Source organism: Rhea pennata, chromosome 18 (assembly GCF_028389875.1).
Source record: "Rhea pennata isolate bPtePen1 chromosome 18, bPtePen1.pri, whole genome shotgun sequence".
NCBI lineage: Eukaryota > Metazoa > Chordata > Aves > Rheiformes > Rheidae > Rhea > Rhea pennata.
Window position 1 is genome coordinate 14,994,150 of NC_084680.1, and position 20,215 is coordinate 15,014,364.

Genomic DNA, 20,215 nt, shown 5'->3' on the forward strand with positions numbered 1-20,215 from the left:
ATTCTGTTCAGTATACTCAAGCATAACAGTCTAGTATGTGATCCTTACATGTAGATTTAAATTCTAACAAAGGAAGAAAATTTCAGGAGGAATGCATTAAAAATCACACTGTCGTAAAGGAGAGAAGCTGTTTGCTTGTACTGACTGAACTAAAGTCAGATCTCTTTGGGATGTGCTTATTAGGTGAGTGTTTCCATGGTCACCAAACAGGCAGTGGCTGTTCCCACAGTGGATTAATAAAACTGAGTGTAATTATTCTGATAAAAAAATTAAGTAAAAAATTTCAGGGATGAATTCCTCAAAGCTGGCAGAAATGAAAAGAGAAGGAGCAGACCAGAATAAGTACCTAGTTTGAGAGTGGACACATGGAGTTCAAGTAAATAATGCTAATAAATAAACAGTTACAGAAAAATGTGCAGTTATCACCTGTAGCGAAGAAGAGATGACAGCTCCCTTGGACAGAGAAATAGGAGAAAGAGAGAAATTAGGAGTTATGGAGCAGTGAAGGATTAGCAGGAGATGGGTTGTCTTTGGTTCTGTTTGGAGAACAACTTTATGTGAAACAAATTGAAATGAATATTCTGTTTTGCACAAGATCTTCCATTCCTCAATTAAGAGCCAATGCAATACAGTGAGCTCAGTACCCACATTTCCCAATATTAATAAATAGCACAGTGCAGCAATGGACAGTTGGGAAAAAAAAACAAAACAAAAAACAAAAAAAACCAACCTTCTGCACAAAAATTGAGCTCTCACTCTGGGAAAAATATACTTCTGATATAGTGAGGAACAGATCAGCCTCACAAATGAACAAACAAATGACTATCATGCAAGGGGATGCAGGGATGCAACTGGAATATTTCTGCAGGTATGGAAGGTAAATTCACACACTAAGGCCCCATTTCTAGGAAAAGACTCCAGTAAATTCTCTTGCCATTTCTCTATACTGAAAGGAATTTGCATATGATTAAAATTTGAAGCATGCTCTGAATTATATTACTGTAACTTCCTTGTTATTGGCTCCTAGGAGAGGCTTGTTGCCATTTCCTACTTACTGAAATCATCTTGATGGAATAAAAAGATTGTCATCTTCATTGAAAGGGAATAATTCATTACCTACCCATTTTCCATCATATTTAAAAATTGACAACTATCTTTTAGTGCAAAGTTTAGCTAAATAAACCTATATGTCCTTGGTTGTGTTTTAGAATTTAAATTCTTTGACTACTATTATTTTTTTTTTTAGCTATTCAAAGTGAAATACTTCGAGACTGGGAGGCATTTCCCAAAAAATCTGTGTATGTGAAGGAAAAGATAATAAGGAAGGTGAAAATTTAGCCATACGTGATATTTTCAAATGCTGTCAGAGGACTCCCACACACAGTTTTCGGTGTCTTTAATTAAAGATGAGAAGATTTTCAATAGTATTTATATACAGTGGAGTATAGCAGTGTGTAGCTTGAAACCCTTAAAACTTCTATGGCTGTGCATTGACAGCCATTACTTCCTTTAATTCTATTTACCTCTTCCATTCAAATTTACTTAACATTGTAGTCATGCATACTTTTCCTCTTAAACCGGTACAGAATAGAGGACCATGAATATGAAATTAAGAGTGTGCATGAACTTGAGAGGTGGCAGAAGTCATATGCAGTGGAAGATCGAGGCATGCTTTGCCGTGCTTAGATGAGGAAACAGTAAGTGCAGCATGAAAGACATGGAGTGAACAGAGGGCTGTATAGTATTACAGTTTTCTTCTGATAATCTTATCAACTATTAAGCATTTGCTATGAAGCATTGTTCATCTTTCCCCTATTATGCTCCCTTTCTGTAAGTCACAGTAACTAGTATTTTTAAATAGATATTTCTGATCGTACATTTCCACAAGATAACAGAATGAATTAAACTTTTCATGCAGAGAGGGAAAAAATGTTTATTAGATTTCCATCTAATAATACCATCTTTTGCAGTATTTTTTTCATATGAAAGATTATATTGACTTACTCTTTTACACTGATAAAAAAATGCCAATTTCAATTCCTGTTTTCATAGACTTTCCTCACAGTTTCTTTCTTGGATCTAATAGGCTTGTTTTGTTACATATCGAGATAAATAACTACACTTCCAATGAAATAAACTTCCTGCATACCACTGCCACAGCAATTACTTTCTTCGGGGCTTCTTTCTGCTTTTGTTGAGATATTTTATTGTTAAATTGTCTAAAATCTTGTTTTTACAGATTATCATTAAGAATTGAACCAGGTAGCAGCTCTCCTCGACTGGTTTCCTCCAAAGAAGATCTTGCAGGTATAAAATTTACTTGAAAGTTTGGATAAAATACTTCCAGTTACAGAAAACCTTCACTGAAGTACATGAGGAAACCCATTTTATATCAAAGAGTTTTGGAGGGATTAATCGGTTTCAGAAATGTGTTTTTGTTGCAATTAGAATATTATCTTGTAAGTACTATCAGAGAACCAATACTTTTCCCTGCATATGCATAGTTTCGGAGCATCCTTGGTCCGGAATGCCACTGCTCCTCTGATAGTTGTAAATGATCTAACTTCTATTGCAAATTTATATGTGGCCAGCTTGTGCTTGGGTTAGCATTGTTCTTTGCCTTGAATAATTCTTCTCTCCATATGATATTCACTTTTAAGATACTTTTACAGGGAAATTATATCCCATATACGACCATTCTTCTAATTAGGCAAAACAAATCCATTGATCTTAAGTGAATGGAAGCAATTTGATTTCAGAATTAAGACTTCATTTGCTGAGACTGCAGATGATGTGTGTACTAGTTATTTGCCTGACTGTAGGAACAGGCATATATGGGTGGGAAAGAAAGAACATTTTTGAGATTAGTCATTAGCAAGTTTCACAGTTTTAGTATGTAGCATCAAGTTTATTGCATTTCTATATCAAGATAGAAATACCACTATAGCCCAGAATGTCTAGAATTACATCTGGAGATTGACTAGGGCAAGTTGCCAAGGTTGCCCACATTTACATCCAGATCTGCCACCAACCTTATTACCATTTAAAAGTCCACAGAGAAACCGTCACTCCCAGTAGTATTGTTGTGTTGTTTTGCAGAAGCCAGACCACCAGTTCAGAAATACTATCCATAGCGTGAATCATCAATAAAGATTGTTAACTTGTATATAAACAACTGGAGTCTGAGAGATAACTCAGTGTTTGTTAGCATTGGAACAGAAACTAGATTCGTTTTGTTTTTCACAAATGTGTGAATTTTCATTAATATTTAATAAATGAAGAAAGAACTCTCTGAGTAAAAAGGAATCAATGCAGTAAATAATAGAGGAAATTCCCCTTTCAGGTTTCTGTGTAAAGTAACACATAAAATTGAGACAATTTTGTCGTGTAAAGGAGGAGGACAAAACATTAATAATACCATTGTAGCATCATCAAAAAAAAATACAGTATCATCCATAAGTTGACCAAAACACACATACTTGCTGTACAGGCATGATTTATAAAATTAACTATTGTACCACAGTATCCAACCATCTTTCTTTCATTCTCATTTAATTTGATGCACAGTTCCAATCTTGTCCCTGCTGTTTGGAAGTAGAAGATGGTAGCCATGGCTGCATTCGTTTGCTATATTTGCTGTGTCTTGTAAATCTATGTGGTACCAGTGACTTGACAACATGGATCTTTCATCTCTGTTTTTTCTACTCTTCAGTTATCACCTTTCGTATTACTTAGTAGAAGTCACTGTATTCCAGTCAGATCTGAATACTGCAGTCAGTATAGAAGTTCTGAGAGAGCCTGGATATAACATACTGCTTTCCTTGACTTAACTGAACATACACCAGGAATTTTATTCAACATGAAGTGATGTCATAAAAGTGGAGCCTTGTTTTACCAAAACTAGGAAATATTTTTGATTAAAGGAACACTGTTGAGGTTGGTTGGCCCAAAGTATGACCTTCGTTTTTTATTGCATATATATTTCCAGAAACCATGTCATTCTGTACAAGATGAGGGTTTGTGACGTGGGAATGGTTGTTTGGAAAGCAAATTCTTCAAAACCTGCCCGCCTCTATTAATGATTTAACCATCAAATAACAAGACATTGCGTGCAGCTCAGCCCTCATGGACAAGCTGGTGTGTAACAAAGCATTGGTGAACAACTCTGCAATAACATATTGGTGTATGCATGCAGTGGAGCAGGGGGGAAGTATATGGAAACAGTTTTGAATTTGTAAAGCTTTTTACTAGACAGTGGCACATTTTTAAGAAGCTAAATTTAATCTCATTTTTATCTGTATCCTTTTTCAGTGTTTTGGTTAGATTTGTTACTTTTTGACATTCCCTCAAGCAGCTTCTCAATGCAATGCTAGGTTTACAAGTGAATTCTGAGCATCAATATATCACCTTTCCTAATATTTCATGGTTTTAGATTCTGTGATAGTTTCAGATTATGTCAAGAGTGACTTTATTTTAGTAAGATTACATTAAAAGAAGCTACCTTCACCTACATTGTAAATACAGATTGACATTTCCTCATTAGGCACTATAAGGTGCCTGATCATTCGGTTGTGTGGAACACCTATAGCTTTGACCAATCTGTGGAGACTGATGGTGGTGGTGACACTGTACAGTTTTGCTAGTAAGCAGCACACTGCTAATCACTGTTGTAAAAAAAAAAAAAACATATTCTGAAAAAAAAATCAGTGACATGAACATTGGCACTGTATGGCTAACCTCAGGTTAGGGTAAGTAAGTGGTATCTTAGGCTTGAAGTTGCAGTGTTAGACGGAACAAATAAAGCCAAGAAAGAGCTTGAATTCAATATGTAAAAGCAATATCTCACAGAGCAAGAGAGGTCATTCCCCCCAAAAGACTGATATGTTGGGAGAAATTTAGAAGACCAACAAAAAGAATTAAAAGGGCTGGAGAGATCAATTTTAATAGAAAAAATCAATAAGTCAATGAAAAGACATCAAGTACCTCATTTAGAATATTTGTAATTTAAATGACAAAAACTACATAAACTCACAATAGAAAGATTCATGTGAATGATCTGACTCATTTAGGAGGTTACTTTACCTCTTAACTCCTAAAATAGATCACAATGAGTAATACTTCTCTATGAAATGCCTTCAAAGATTTCTTTTTATGGATGCATGTATAACTCTGGTGTTTTTTTAAAAACTTCCGGATAGTATTTGACAGCATTTTGGCTATGGAATCCTCTCTCATCAGAACATATGAAAGTAGAAGTATAATATTAGTACTTCCTGTATTTTCAACTCTTCTTCCGTTTAAATGTTTCTGCAGAGACTTCTCTTCATACTGCTTAGTGCCATGTACTTGCATCAGTGAGCAATGCCTCTTATAATTTCCAACTGAGCTGAACACTGAATGCTTTATGTTGGCAGTAGTGTTCTAAAAGCTTTATGAGAAAAAGAAGGAAGCATTCATGACATTTGCTAATTATATTGTTTGCTTTACAAATGAAGAGAAGCATAAATATGTCTGCACAGATTAAAAACCCATCAAAATATATAAAATGTACTTATAGCAGCCATTATTTCAAGAGCTGTTCTATTTTAATTTCTTGTCCTGAAGGGCCAATTTTTTGTCTCATTGTGCTAAACCAAGTATGAATGGGGAAAAAAAGAGTCCAGATCTCATCTGACAAGCTGTTTCATTTTACATTCAAAATGTCTTTTCTTCTCACTAAATGAGATAGAGACAGAAGGAGAGAGAAATAAGAAAGAAGATATTAAATATCAAAGGAGAAAAATAAATACAGGCGCTCTTCCTTCATCTCCGAGCTCTGCATGTTAGCTTCTGTGAATACTGTAAATACCTTTCTAAGTGTCAAATGGCCAGTCATTATATAGGGAACTTCTTTCTTGCCTCGGGACTGTGAATTCCATTCCTGGAGTCAGATACACATTTGATCTGGTCTTCAGTCCCTGTAGTTGTAAGGAAAAAAAAACAAAATCTGCAGAAATAATAACTGAGAAGAAAACTTTTCTTTAGGAATTCCCTTTCCTCCCTGCCCCCACAATGCTCAGTACAGTTACTTGTTGGGTAAAATAAAAGGAGATGGTTCACGGAGAAGAAACAGTTTTTAAGTAACGTAAGTTCAAAAGTAGTTGTTACAATTAATTAGCACCTTTTTACAGACATGTGACATTTGATTTTGTTTTTATGAGTTTTTTTAACTTGAAACTTGAAGATAAGACGAGCATCTCATATGATAATATCTTCAGTATTTGAAGCAGACATATGGTTATTTTGATAGTACTTACATTTAAATGCTTTACACTGGGGTTTTGATTCCATTTGAACATTCCATTAGCATGATTGTGAAAGTTCTGGCTTTGGTCCTAGCTGTGTAATTTGTGACCATCACCAATATTGTGTAATTCTTAATCAAGGGCTTAGACTTTATTAGAGCTGTAATGAAAGACAATCAAAAATGTAGTTCCAAAGCTGGAAACAAAAACCTTGAAAGTGTCCTGAGCAGGGCAAGTAGTATGGCTTTATATTGCAGTGAGCTCAGCTGGAAAGGAGAAATTATGTTCAGGGTAATATTTATATTCATATCTACTCAACTGAGTATGTAATTTTATGGTATCTTGCAGTATTTGAAAGGGTGAGTTTTTCCTTCTGAATCTGCAGTGCCCTGCAGTCTTACATGTTGTGTGAGGTTTTCTGTTTAGAATGAGAATTAATATGATGACTAGAAACTGAGTCTTGAGTCATTCCTATTGCTCCATTTTTCAGTTAGTGTTTCCTTTGAAGGCTAGGCACACTTGCAGGCTGCTGTGTTTCTAGCTCAGCTGGAGAGTTCTCATCTATTGCCAGTTAGACAATGAATGCCACCAGCATTTTGTAATACCCACATCAATTTTTCAATGACCTGCATCTGTGTGACCTGTGTCTATGTGACTATGGAACAGAATCCAGTGTGCTTTATTCAAAACTAAATTAGTTCCTGAAGAAGGTTAGATAAGTAAGTTGAAATGAATTCAAATTGGGTGAGATTTAACTAAATATGAAGACAATTATTTATTGCTTGTTTCACAATACTAATAGAAAAAGATATAGCCATACATTAGTCTTGGGTAATTCCAGTCTAAAGTATGTGTACACCAGTAATGAGAGATTTGACCATGGACACTTAAAAATAGCACATTTTAAGGTATTTGAGTCAACATTATTGGATTTAAATTATAGTTTGAGGTTGTATTTCCACTTCAGCCATTATGAGTCAGGAGTAAACCCACTGCAGTCAGCAGGCTTATAATGATGGAAGATGATCTGAAAGTAGTCTAGTTTCATGTTCAAGTCAATAGTTTAAAGTGTAGGAGTCTGAATATAGTGATTTTATTGAAATTTAAAGGCTCTTGGCCCCTTCAGGACAGTCATGAGTTCAGTTCCTCTGATAGTCAGAAAAGTAGATGTTGTTTATAGCTAAGTCTAGCTGAGTTCCACATGTAACGTACTTTCTTCTTATAGGCTGCTATGTGTTACCAAGTACAGAGAAGAAGTCAGATATTGTGTTAATGATTCCAAAAATCTATTAAGGGCATTAAAAACAAGGAGAAATGTCTTCTTCAGGTCCTAAATTACTTTTTTTTTGTGTGTGTTAATGATGGAAATGGAGTTTCCCTTTCAGCATTGCAACTTTATCTTCTACACAACTCCTGCTTTCCCTCCTTCAAGAGAAGATGAACAGTTTATTCTAGCCAGGGATACTGTGGGTTTCTTTTTTCCACTTAAAGTATCTTTAGGAGTGTGAGACTCAATAAAAGCAGTTATGTTCTCCACTATTTCTGTTTGCAAAATATTGGAGAAAACCATGTGTCCATTTTCCAGTTTGATTGCCAACCAGTTTTCCAGTAAATTTGAACAGGAGGCAGACATCTGATTAAAGTGGATGTCTCACAACAGGGTATGTTTTGTATATTAGTGGCTAAGATGGTCTCATTTAATTACCAAATTCATATATAATTGTGAATAGTGCTTTCACAAGAAGGTTTCATGGCTTCCATAGCACTGTAGAGATTCTGGTCTCTTGCAACAAACATTTAGAAAGGAGTTTTAAACGGTTTAATTGTATGTTTTCAGTAACTGTGATTCACACAACTTCTTTGGCAGCAACTTACGTCTGTTCTATCTGTTCATTCTGCCTTGCTATGGTGGGAGGGAGAGAGAATATATTTGGAGAGCTTATAGTATGCTAACTGTTCACAGTTTCCAGTTGAATTAGCTGTAAAAGACATCTGTGTTCTTGCAGTGTTGGCTATGAGGTGCCCACATTTATGGTACAGCCAGAAGACAGATTGTTTTAGAAGGTGCAGCTCTATCCATTTTCCCAGAACAAAAGAAAATATTAAGTGTAGTATATAGTAAATAAGTTATCCTTCTAAGCAACTAATTATCCTTAGAATTTGCAAACTAAGTATAGGTCAGTATAGAAAACTTAATGCATAATTTCTATGTCATCTTGATGAGTTCAGGAATCATGTCCTAATTAGAATATAGAAAACAGGGCTTCTCCATGGACAGTCCTTGATTTGGGGGAGGTTGTCATGCTCAGTTTGGAACATCTCCCCTCAATGCACTGCCCTTTTTTAGTAGCCCCTGGCATAACTCTTGAGAGCAGAATAATTAGACCCGAGGTTTTACTGTGTCACACTAGCAGGAATTTGGAGTAATTAACCTGAAGCCAGTATATTTCCTTTTTGGTCAGTGGGGCAGAACTCAGCCCATTATGTTGAGTCCATTCAGCTTTAAAAGTTGCTGAAGAACTTTTAATATTTATTTTAGTTAATTAAAAGGAGTTGCTTTGTTTTATCAGATGTGAAGTATATGGTTTACATGTAAGAGCTGAAAACAGAAGGAGGAGACACTAGGATGTTTGCACATTTGTAACCCTCTGGCAATAGGTATACTACACCAGTGACGTCTCTACGGCCCTCCTAGCATTTTAGATTCAAAAGAAAGCATAATTTTCCATGTAAACACTTATTCTGACATTTAGTTTTGCCATTTGTTTTACTGGTTGCTTTGGCAACCAATAAATAGTTTGTGCTAAGTGCTTTAGCAGCCAGTCGTTTTGTAAACATGAGGATTGTCAAATTCTCCTGCAAGTCTTTGATTATTACTTCATGTGTATAGTGTCTGCTTTCCTTATGCTGTACTTAAGGTGGAAATGGCAGAACTTCTTTTTCTCCATAAAAGTTTGCAGCCCATCCAGAAAATTTTGCCCTTGTGTTTCAAACTCAAACTCAGGCAAATCTCTTCCTTTGTGATACATTCTCTGCAAACATTTAAAACTCGTTTGAGTATTTTTGAAGGCAATTAATATCAAACAAATATGTGGGAATCACATGTTTTTATCAACTGCTAAATCCAGACAGAATTACTGTATTTTATGGGTTTTTCTTCCCAACAGAAAAGTTTTCCAATAATTAAGTTGTAGAAGAGCATTCTGTCAAAGCAAATACAGTAAAACCAGGGAGAAAATGATCATGCTCACTTTTTAACTTATTTATCACTTTGTATTAGTTTCTATCACTGCCTAATGAAGCAAATCTGTTTAATGTCCTAATTTACTGATATTTATTTTAATTGCTAAGCTGTTACTCGTTAGGAATTTTAAGAACATACAAAACAGCCAGACAACAAGGGATTTTACTAGTCTTTTTTGTCTCTTCCTTGAGAGCAGCCACCTGAAATAATTTTTGCAAAATTTTTGCTGATTTGGTTAATGTATTTTTTTTGAACTCAGATTCAGAGTTTCCCTTCTGCTGTGCTCTCACAATAGGTATATCTTCACTGTCAGCACAGGTGTCGTCCAGGCTTATGCACTAGCCTGTAGATCGAGCTGCAAGAAACTCAACATTCACGCTGAAGTGTAAGTCAGGGATTTGCTCATTCCACTGATGCAGTATAAGTAACACAAATGCAGAAATGCAGGAAGCATTTAAAGGAAATACACTCAAGTCTGTTTATCGTGCAGTCATAAGTTGATTAGGGATGTGGTTAGCTGTGCTTGAGCTTAATAACTGTGGCATAGACAAAAGTGTGCCCCAGGTTTCTGTTGGGCTTGCCCAGTTTGCTGCTGCTGCTGTCCTTGCTGATGATATTAAACCAGACCAGTGAGCTTACCTATACTGTAATTTCATCTTTCACTACATTATTAAAATACTTCCACAATCCTGCTCTGAGATACTGGATTGAGCAGTACTGGGGAGCCTTCTCTAGGGTCCATTTTGTATTTTATTTGACATTTCATATATTAACATCAACAAACTCCCTCCTGTGTCCACACCACTTAATTGGTAACAGCTGGTTCCCTTTCTGGTAATCTTAACAAAAAAGGAAGCCAGAATTAAATAGTCCAGAAAGACTGGATTTCTTTGTCACACATGCACACAAGTTTTTCAGAACACAGATGGGGAGAGGGTGAATAGATCTGCGCCTGCCTAAGCTGTACTTGCCCAGTAGAGGACATCAGTCTCCTGAGAGGATAACCCAGCATGATTCACTGTTGTACTTGAATTTGTGAGAAGTATAACTTAATACACTTCTCTGATTGAAACTGTTCTGTTTTTTGTTGTTGTTGTTATTGCCAGACAGCTTTTTATTTTACTTAAATACATTACAAAAGATTGACCCACCTATCAGTGTTTATTCCCTCACTGCAAACAATGAATGAAAGCCTGCAGCTTTTGGAATTAGCCTTTAAATTAGTGGATTTAGTTAATGCAGATGTGAACACAAGGCAAAGACTGTATCAAAGGAGAACCACACTTGGGAAATAATTGTGTGTCTATTCCAAGCATTCTTGGCACAGGTAGGTGGTAATGTTTGGGGAAAAGAAAATGGGCCAAACTATGCTTGTTACAGATTGAAGAGATAATGTATGAGACAGTAGGGGCTATGGAGAAAATCTTCTAATAGATTAACCAATAAATGTGATCTGGAGTCCTATAAACATAAAATAGGTCTAAAAATGGATTTTGGAAGTAAAGTGAAGGACGAGAACTACATGTACTGCAGATCTCTCTCCTTCTCTCTCCCTTTCAAAATTTGTGAGGGAGACTGCTTGCACAAAGCAAGTCAGTTGACTTTGAGGCTCTGTCTGTGCTTATCATGACTTTTCTTCAGTGACTAAATGAATAAGTTTGTTGTTGGAATTTTTAAGCTGACTCCTGATTATAGAGAAAAGTAAACCTGAACATTTTGCTTGAAAATCTACTAAGAACTATAATAAATGAAGGATCATTGAGAAGTAGAAGGAAGTCAAGGAAAAAGAATGAGCTGTAGGTGGTAAACTGCAGGTTAGAAATTAAAGAAACTGAGAATGATTTTTGAAGCAAAACATAAACAGATTTTAAGCATGTTAGAACTAGAAAGCATTGGAGAAAATTGTGATTCATCTGGACTGTCTTTGGGGGGGGACTCAGAGAAGGAAAGGACAGTGCAGCAAAGCTAGACTATTTATTTGCAGCAGTCTTAATCACAAATTCTGTTGAACATTTCCATAGCCTTAAAATATTCTTCTTAAATTAAAAAAAGAAAGGAAATAGAATGTAGATTTGCTGAGACAAAAAATGTAAATTCTGGAATAAACTGTGAATTAATTTTTAACTTCATTTGAAATTTCTAGAATTACCCCTCCTTGACTGCTAAAATAGACAGACTAATATTCTCTATCACTTACTATCCTTAGGGAAAAGAAATGCATGGCAGAGCAAAGTTTCCAAAATATTTTTTATAAATTTATTTATACCTTTTGCTGTTATCCAGTGGGGCAGGGGAAGAGGATTAGAATAGGACACTAATTAGAGCAACAGGGATCATGTGGCAGATGCACAAAATCCTTATGCTGCCTTTACTCTCAGGAGAGGATTTTAAAAATAGTTTACAGTCCCTCTGAAGAAAGGGTGCTTCATGCAGTAATGAAAATCATGTTCATAGCCTCTGTAGCAACAGGCCTTTCCACACTGTTTCCAATCAGCAGGCAGACTTAAATTTGTCTGACCAAAACACAGTGGGTTTTTTTTGTTGACATAACTTTTTGGGGGGGCCATGCACTCTGAGGGACAGCCAAGCACTCTTGTACTTATTCTTGGTTTGCTTTTGTCTAGGAAAAAGGCATAATTCACATCTCTCTTGCATGTTGATGTGTTAATAGGATTTAGCTGAATCCTAAAGAAATATTTTAAAAACAAAAACTTTGCTTTTAAAATAGCCATCATTCTAGATATCATTCTTTTTGTGTTTTTGTTGATTTTGTGCACAAAATTCTTTATTGTCTGTTTTGCAAGTAGGTCTTTGTAAATGAAGGTTTTTCTTATCACCCATTGACTTTGTTACAACGGTAACAGAACAGTAAAAGTTTACTGTGGAGATTTAGCTAGAGTCTGTGGCTTTGAATGTCCATATTAAGTTTTAGAAACAGAGCTGGTAAAACCAAATATATATATATATATATATGTATGTATGTATGTATGTACGTATATTTCTTAGATGCTCACCAAAAAATAACAATAATTGAGACTGTTTTACCATCCAAAAAAACTCCTGTCACTTGGTTTTTCAGCATTTGATGTGTAACTCATTTTCAGTTTTCTTTTTGGGTTCCTACTATTAATTTGCTGACTGATATTTAGCAGAGAAAAATTGTGAGCTATAATTTCTTCCCCTGTTGCTTTTTTTAAAACTCTGGAGACTGTAGATGTTCACATGTTCTACTGAAGGATTGCAAAAGTAACATTCATTTATAACATTTGAAGGATTATTCATGGAAAAATTATGCAAAGGAAAAACAGTGAGATCCTTTGGGATATGTGTAAACTTTTCCAAATGTTCCTGCCACAGATCTCTAAACAGCACTCAGCTCATTCTGATTAAGTTGTCTCACATTTCCTAATGTAAACAAATTTTAATAATGTTTTAATATTTTTATACACTTATTTTTTGTACATGTCAGCATAGCCTTGAAAATGATGCTGAGAAATAATGAAAACCAAATTAGCCCTTGTTCATGCCAGCTGACTGGAAAATCCTACGAAGAGTGCTTTGTCTCCATGAAAGGCAAAATAACAGAATAGCGATCATGGTAACAGTATGCACTAGGAAGGAAGCCAGGGGAGTAAAGAAGAGAGTTAGCAGTAGCAGATGACTTCACTTATTGGAAAAAAAGGGGGGCAAAATAACTCAATCTGAAGTGAAATTAAGTACTGGAATTTTGTTATCAGCAGTATCAGGCGTAGCTCCCCCCAGCTAATCGCTCAGCAGTCTGGTATGTTCATGAACATCACTTGGTCTTCGCAGGTTTCATCAGTATCTTGCCGCTTTGGCATCCTTCTCAGCACAGGCTGTCTTCCCCCTTTACAGAAATGAGGTCATCTCCCCTATGCCCCATACACACTGACATCCTCCGCACCCCAGGCTTTTCCTGCATTGACTGTGTCCTGCTGCAGAGCTTCTGTCCTATGAGACTCTGAACTTTGCAGCTGCCTCTTCATAGACATTTGAGAGCAGAAGCGATGCAAAGATGTTGTGAAGGTGTTTAGGCTCTGATTCTTTTTGTCTTAGCACAAAGTTAGCAGAGCCTAGAAGATGCAGGACTACATGGAAAATGGTCACTCCAGACAGAGTAATGTCAGCATCACTGATATTTCTTTCTTCGTCTTATCTCACAAAACATGGTATTTTCTTTCATCAGGATCTCCACATCACTAGGAATTAAAGTGAGTCCATTATCTCCTTTCACAGGACTGATTGAAACAATTGCAATTGATGGCAATTGTGTCTAATAGCAAGAAAACTAGGCTGGAATTGTTGGCTTAAGTTGTGAGGCTGCTACAGCCTTTGCCACAAGTTCTTTCACTCTTTATACCTCTCACTTTAGTCAGGCAGTATTTTAGTCTGATCTGAATTCTGATACAATAGATTCTGTAACCTATCTTCAATCTGAGATATAAAGTCATTTTAGACAACTTATATTACTTGTTTTGTTATTTTTAATCAACTTTTCTGTTCTGAGGATGTCCAGTTATTGAAATTCTTGCTAAAATTGAGTTATAGTGATTATTCTTTACATCTTTTTGTTTGCACTGTATTCCTGTTAGTGTAAATTTCAACCACATACTTCCTTAATGGAGTCCTTTCTAAGAGAAGGGAGTGTAGAGTGGAAATTCTCAAAGAACTATTTCTATTGGCGTATGGTATCTATTATTTTGATAGAGGTAGCATTTGAACTTATGAATACTTCAGGTATTGCAGATAAATCCAACTGACTTGAATTTCATTATGACTTGATTGTGTCAGCACAAAACTCGTTATTTGGCAGCTCTTTTTCTCCATAAGTAGTTGTGGTGCAGTCTCTGTGCTTTGTCTCCATGAACATTGTCTTAGAATCAAAGAAATCAAGCTGTTTTACAGCTTTGAGCTCAGGGACGCTCCATGGTGAGAAACTTAAACTTTTAAACACTTACATATTAGAAAATTTAACACAGTTATTTTGACATGTTTCAAAGCTTCTGTGTGAAAAAGCACTGCATCATACTGGTACGCAGTTAGGGCTATGCATCACTACTCTTTCGTAAGTAGTGAATGCATAAGTATGCTCAATAAATGGTTAAAAATACAGCATAATGCCTTGGTAGCTCTCAGTGAATTATAAGGACTTAAGGACTTAATATAAATAGTAATTTAGAATCCAGGTTCTGGCACCAAGTAGAAAAAATTTGAACAACACAACAGAAAGCAATAAAAGACAAATAATTTTCTCATAATTTTCAAGAAAATTCTCTTTAAGGTGTCACAGTCTTCATGCTGGGTCTCAGTTTAGATATGTTTTAAGCATCTCAACAGGCAGTAATATCAGTAACATGAAAACATCTGACAGAAATTCACTGCAAAGTCAGCATATAGAGAGAATTCTTTTCTGTGGACCCAGTTTGTCACAAGGACTGGAGAATTTAGAACAAATAAGCAAAAAAGTGTAAACACTTATAAAACTTCTGGATGCATTTGGTTGGTTTCTGCTCAAATTTTAAGAATATAACAAAATCTCCTAGTAAAAGACATTGGCAAAATATATGTTCTTAATAGGAATGCATTAAGTCTGAAAATCTTGCCTGGTGAGGTACTAATTCAAAAGTTTTTACACTAAACTAACTGTGTAATTGTACTCTGATTCATTCTTTTTATATTCCAACCTGTGCTTCACCTCCATGGCAGAAGAGGAAAATGAACTCTATTAACTATGCAGGAAAAGCCACTGTCTTCCTACAGCCCAAACTGAACAAAATTTTAATTGAAAAATGCAGCAGAATATTGTACTTTTGTCTTCAAATCTTTCCAGGCATATGGTTCTGGTTGAATCTCTGGATCAAGAAATGATTAGAAGTGCATTTTTTCAGAATTGCATTTGACCTTTAAACGTGAGACATTCTCTGAAGCCACATATGCTGGAGTGACTCATGCTACTAATGTCATGTTTCATAAATTCTCAACAGTGTGATAAACAAATTGTAGCAAAGACAAGCATCCAAAACCCTCCTGTAAATAACTGTACACAGGAAGAAGGTAGAAAACTGTATTATAAACTGTTCTCTCTTTTTGTTCTCCCGTTAAATTGATGATCTGTTAAATTATGTTACTGAAAGTTCCTCTAATGAACTTCTGTTTCCTCTGTCCCTCTGTTGCTAGAAGCGGTTTTATCTTTCTCTTTGTTTTGAGGCTCCTTTACATGTTAATTAAACAGCATGATGGATGGTTTGATCAAATTTATAGAATGCTATGTGGATAAGATTTTTCCTCCTACTGCAAGGGAACAACCCTTTACAAAATTACGAAGGGAACAACCTTTGTAATTCTTTCTAGTAATGATTAATTTTGTAGTGTCATTCCTGAGTCTGGGCTATGGTGAAGTGAAAATACAGGTAATTGGGAACTGGTTCACGTATCTCATAAAACTTGATGTAAATCTAGATTGCTGAGTAGATAGGGACAGTTGTTCTTTTTTGTTGTGGTTTGGTTTGCTTTACTTTGCTTTGATTGGGGTTTTTTGCCCTTTAGCAGGATGAAATCTGTTCCTTCTTGTGTCCTATTAATGTTCAAGGCAGAAGCAGCTGATGAGTAATTTCTGCATTGGGGGAGAAAGGAAGCTGGAGACATAGCAGATGCAGAATCATTTCTGGTACAACTAGTTGTCCAACTGTGCCCCAGAATGTTTTTCTACTGCTATTTATCACTAATCTGAGTCTAGACACTTATGAATGGATTCTGATGACAGTTCTGTGTGGTTTTTCACATCATGAAGTTTCTGTCTCTGTTGACTCTTACAGGCAGTTTCAGATTACAGGTAGAAGTTGAATAGGCTAAGGTCCCTGGAGCCTCCAAGAAGTGGTTCCTGTAATGTAGGGGGAAGTTTGTTTTGCTGCTACCTGATTTGTACCAAGTCTGGAGAGGTGGGGCAGGCAGCCACTTTTCATGGCTATCATTCCCACTTCTGTCGTCAGTGCTGACATCACAGTTAAATATTTAAAAATGAAATGTTTTTATTGTGAGGCCTAGAATAGCTTTACATTCACGGAAGATGGTGATAGACCATGTTGTTCTCTGCTGTATTGCAAAGTTCACTGCCAGCCTTTTGCAAACAGCTTCAAGGAACTGGAACAAGAACAGCTTGTCCATGTTTTCTGTGGGGCCTCATAAAATCTGTAAAATGAGAGAAAGAGTAATTGCAATGAAATATCCCTAAAGCTTGTAGATGACTGAGAAATAATACATCTGTATGGCCATTAGAAACATGAAAAGCCCCTGCTTTCTCTTACATGCTTAAGCTGTGAGTCAGTATGAGCAATTGTTTACAGTTGACTGGAGTTGAGAATAAAATTCAGAACATATGTGTGAACATTCCTGCTCACACCCGAAGTACAAACTGACTTTACGGCTTTGCATATTACACTTTGGCATATCCAGCTGTTATATGGATGTCAAGACTTTTTGTTGGAGTTCATCCTTAAAAGTATGTCTAAAGCTGTTTTGAAAAAGTCTTCCAGACAGTTCAAGAAAATAAAGATGATTTCTTAACAGAAATGAATGGTGTAACCCAATTATGCAAGAAACACTTTTCAGAAATGGTGCCTTCTGGGTATCTGTAATAATTCATTTTAATCAGTGGCTAAATAAAACAGCTCTTCAGGTTTCTGTTCTTTGCGTCGCTTCAGTGTTAATTGATCTCTCTTTAGGTCCATCTGAAATGTCCGTAGTTATGAAATTCAGCAGGAGACCAACATGTCCTGATGCCTCAGTGGCAGCAGGTCTGCCAACACCTCCTGTACCAAGGCACAGGAAGAGTCACAGCCTGGGAAACAAGTAGGTACTCCAGTCTGTCTCATTCTCAAGCAATTCATGCAGCACAAAGGTTTAATCCAGCAGTAGAACACTGTTCGGTATTCGCCTCTTCCATTTCTTGAATTGTAGGAGTGCTTCAGGTGTTACTGTGTATTCTCTAGGTTTTCCCAGAGAAGTGCCTCTTGACACTTTGTTATTTTTACTAACTTTTTTTGTTACTGCCGGAAAATAGCAGCATTCAAAAGCTACATAGCCACTTTGGTCTGTAGATGTCCGATGTGTAGAACAGATTTATTCTTTTTTAGTGTCTAAGTAATACATCTAAGGAAACTTACTGTCTACTTGGTGATCTTTCCTTATTGTTCAGGAAAATTGCAAGTTTTTGCACTGTTCTAGCTGGGTAAAATGGATTACGTACATTTTTCTCTGTAACATTTACCCAGCTAATAAGAGCACCTGCTTTCCTGTTAAAGTTTCAGTGTCTAACCAGTTTCACAATTAGTGGATTAAGGAAAAAAAATTATGTGAATTTCCTAAGTCACAGCAGGCCAGTATGTTAGTTCAGCTCAGAAAAGGACCACTAAGCAGTGAATTCACTGCTTTTCTGCCTTTGTCTCTACCGAAGTAGTTCAGCTTCTGTACAGAGAAGAGTCAAAAACCTTAACACATTTCTGCAGATGGGAATTTATAATGGTTAATTGTAAAGGCCACAAAATATGAAATTTGTTGGTAGTCAAGGAGCATATATACAAGCAGTAGGAAAATGTGAGAAGTAACATTGAACTGTCTGCTATTTAAGAACTTACTGACATTTATGTTCTTTGTATGGTGAGGCATAGCCTGAGTGGAAAAAGTCAGGAGCAAAGTGTTGTTATCAGAGTCCATAAGAGCTTTTTTGCATTTTTCTGTTTCTGATTCTCCAGCATGATGTGTCAGCTCAGCGTAGTGGAGAGCAAAAGTGCCACCTTCCCAACAGAGAAGCCGCGCCATCTGCTGGATGACAGTGTGCTGGAATCGCACAGCCCCGCACGCAACCACGTGCTAAGCTCTGTTTTCTCTAATGGCATTTCCATAGGTAAGGTCTGTAGGGAGAGGTACCTGCTTTTCTGTAGTGGTTCTCTTGAAATTGACAAAGATACCCAAAAATATGAAATTAAGAAAATCGTTAGCTACTGGACAGAGATTGGTCCCTTTTTATAGAAGAAAATAGGTCAGAATTGCTACTCAGCTACCTATTCAACTTTATCTGAAACAACTTTGTTTGGTTACCTACAGATGGTTTTGACAGAAATGGCATAAAGGAAAATTGTCTTTGTCTACGCTCTGTATGCAACATGGACTGTTTGTCAGTTTTCACTAGCAAAAGAAAAGTGCTACTGAAAGAAAGATATATTTCAAAAGCTACATTTTCAAAAAGAAAACTTATTTTAATGGTATGTTTTAGAAGGCGAGAGAATAGGATAGCTGTGCTCTCTGTGAGACTTCAGAAGCAGCATAATGGACTTTCAAAAGAGGATGATGACAACTACACTACAGTGTTATAATTAATCAAATAATTATAATAATGAAAACAAAATGACTATCTCTAGGATAGAAAACAGACTGTGAGGGCTAGTAGGATACTTGATCAAGGAGAGCTTCACACTAAGATAGTCTCTGAACTTCTGAAAATATAGACACAGCTCACTGTATTACACTGAGCGGTAAAAGATCAGTCTTGGGCAAATTAGAATAATCTTTATGTATGTGAGTCAAATAGCTGTGCCAAGGAAAGTGGGAGAAATTGGTCATGGGCTTGGAAGAGAAAAAGGGACTGCCATTGTGAATGCCATTCCATTGATTTGTTATGGCTCCAAGCAGCAGCATACCGCTGCCATACTCTCCAAACAGTGATACTATGTCTAATACTCTAATAACTTTAATCTACCTAGTACAAATACTATCTTACAAACTGACTTAATTTTATCTTCCCGAAATACTCAGCTTTTAGAAGGAAAAGCAGTATTATGAAAATGAAAATAGCATGCAGACATTTTGTGTTTAAAACATAGCATAAACATAAATGGGAAAGGCTCATGTAAGCCTCTGATTTTAGATTTTACCTTAAACTCTAAAGGCTTCAACTCTGAAACATGATTTGAATAACCAATTTCCATAATACTCTTTAATGATTATTCTTACGATCCACCTACATTTTATCTTCCCTTGGGTGGTTTTCTTACTCCTTCTCTGTACTCCTCCTTTTCTAGATAGCAGTGAAAGCTCAGAATTCAGTGAGGAACTGTCTTCAGGGCTTGAAAGGTGAGTTAGTCTTCATTTATACTAACTCAGTACTATACAGAATTAGCTAAAAAATTCCCAAGTGACCCTTAACACAGAAAAACCATAAATCAGGAGTTATTTTTATCCAATTTTTGATCAGATGTAAGAAAAAATGGTAAGCTTTTTGAAGTAAATCACTGTAAACTTGCTTTTTTTTCCCCATGGGAACTACTTCTGTCATGTTGATCAAGCACTAATTGTTGAAGATCTCAAACTAGAATTTTTCTCTTGAGATGTTTAAATTCACAAACAGGGGACGTTTGTATGCCACGCTGGGGCCCAACTGGAGGGTACCAATCCGGAATTCTCCCAGGAGTCAAAGCTGTGTCTACAGGTACATTTCATGGTCTACCTTGTTTAGTGTGTGGTGCTAAACTTTCATTTGAGTCTCTACATTTTCCTAGCCTAATGTATTTTGTGAAGAAAAGTATCCCTGTATGACCATAGCAACTCATGGGAGACCACCTGATAAAGTGGGGCAAAAGTATCTTTGGTAACAGGGTGGCCAACCTGGGAG

At 36.3% G+C, this 20,215-nt stretch overlaps 1 protein-coding gene across 3 annotated transcripts in view; it reads left to right on the plus strand.

The window, feature by feature from the left end:
* RALGPS1 (Ral GEF with PH domain and SH3 binding motif 1) overlaps nucleotides 1-20,215 on the plus strand; it is a 134,368-nt gene that overhangs the window by 104,457 nt on the left and 9,696 nt on the right. For all 3 annotated transcript variants that reach the window (XM_062591027.1, XM_062591026.1, XM_062591028.1), the window contains 5 exons: nucleotides 2,240-2,307; nucleotides 17,271-17,397; nucleotides 18,300-18,451; nucleotides 19,626-19,677; nucleotides 19,952-20,032. In XM_062591027.1, coding sequence (XP_062447011.1) covers nucleotides 2,240-2,307; nucleotides 17,271-17,397; nucleotides 18,300-18,451; nucleotides 19,626-19,677; nucleotides 19,952-20,032 — 480 coding nt within the window. The remainder of the gene's footprint in view (nucleotides 1-2,239; nucleotides 2,308-17,270; nucleotides 17,398-18,299; nucleotides 18,452-19,625; nucleotides 19,678-19,951; nucleotides 20,033-20,215) is intronic.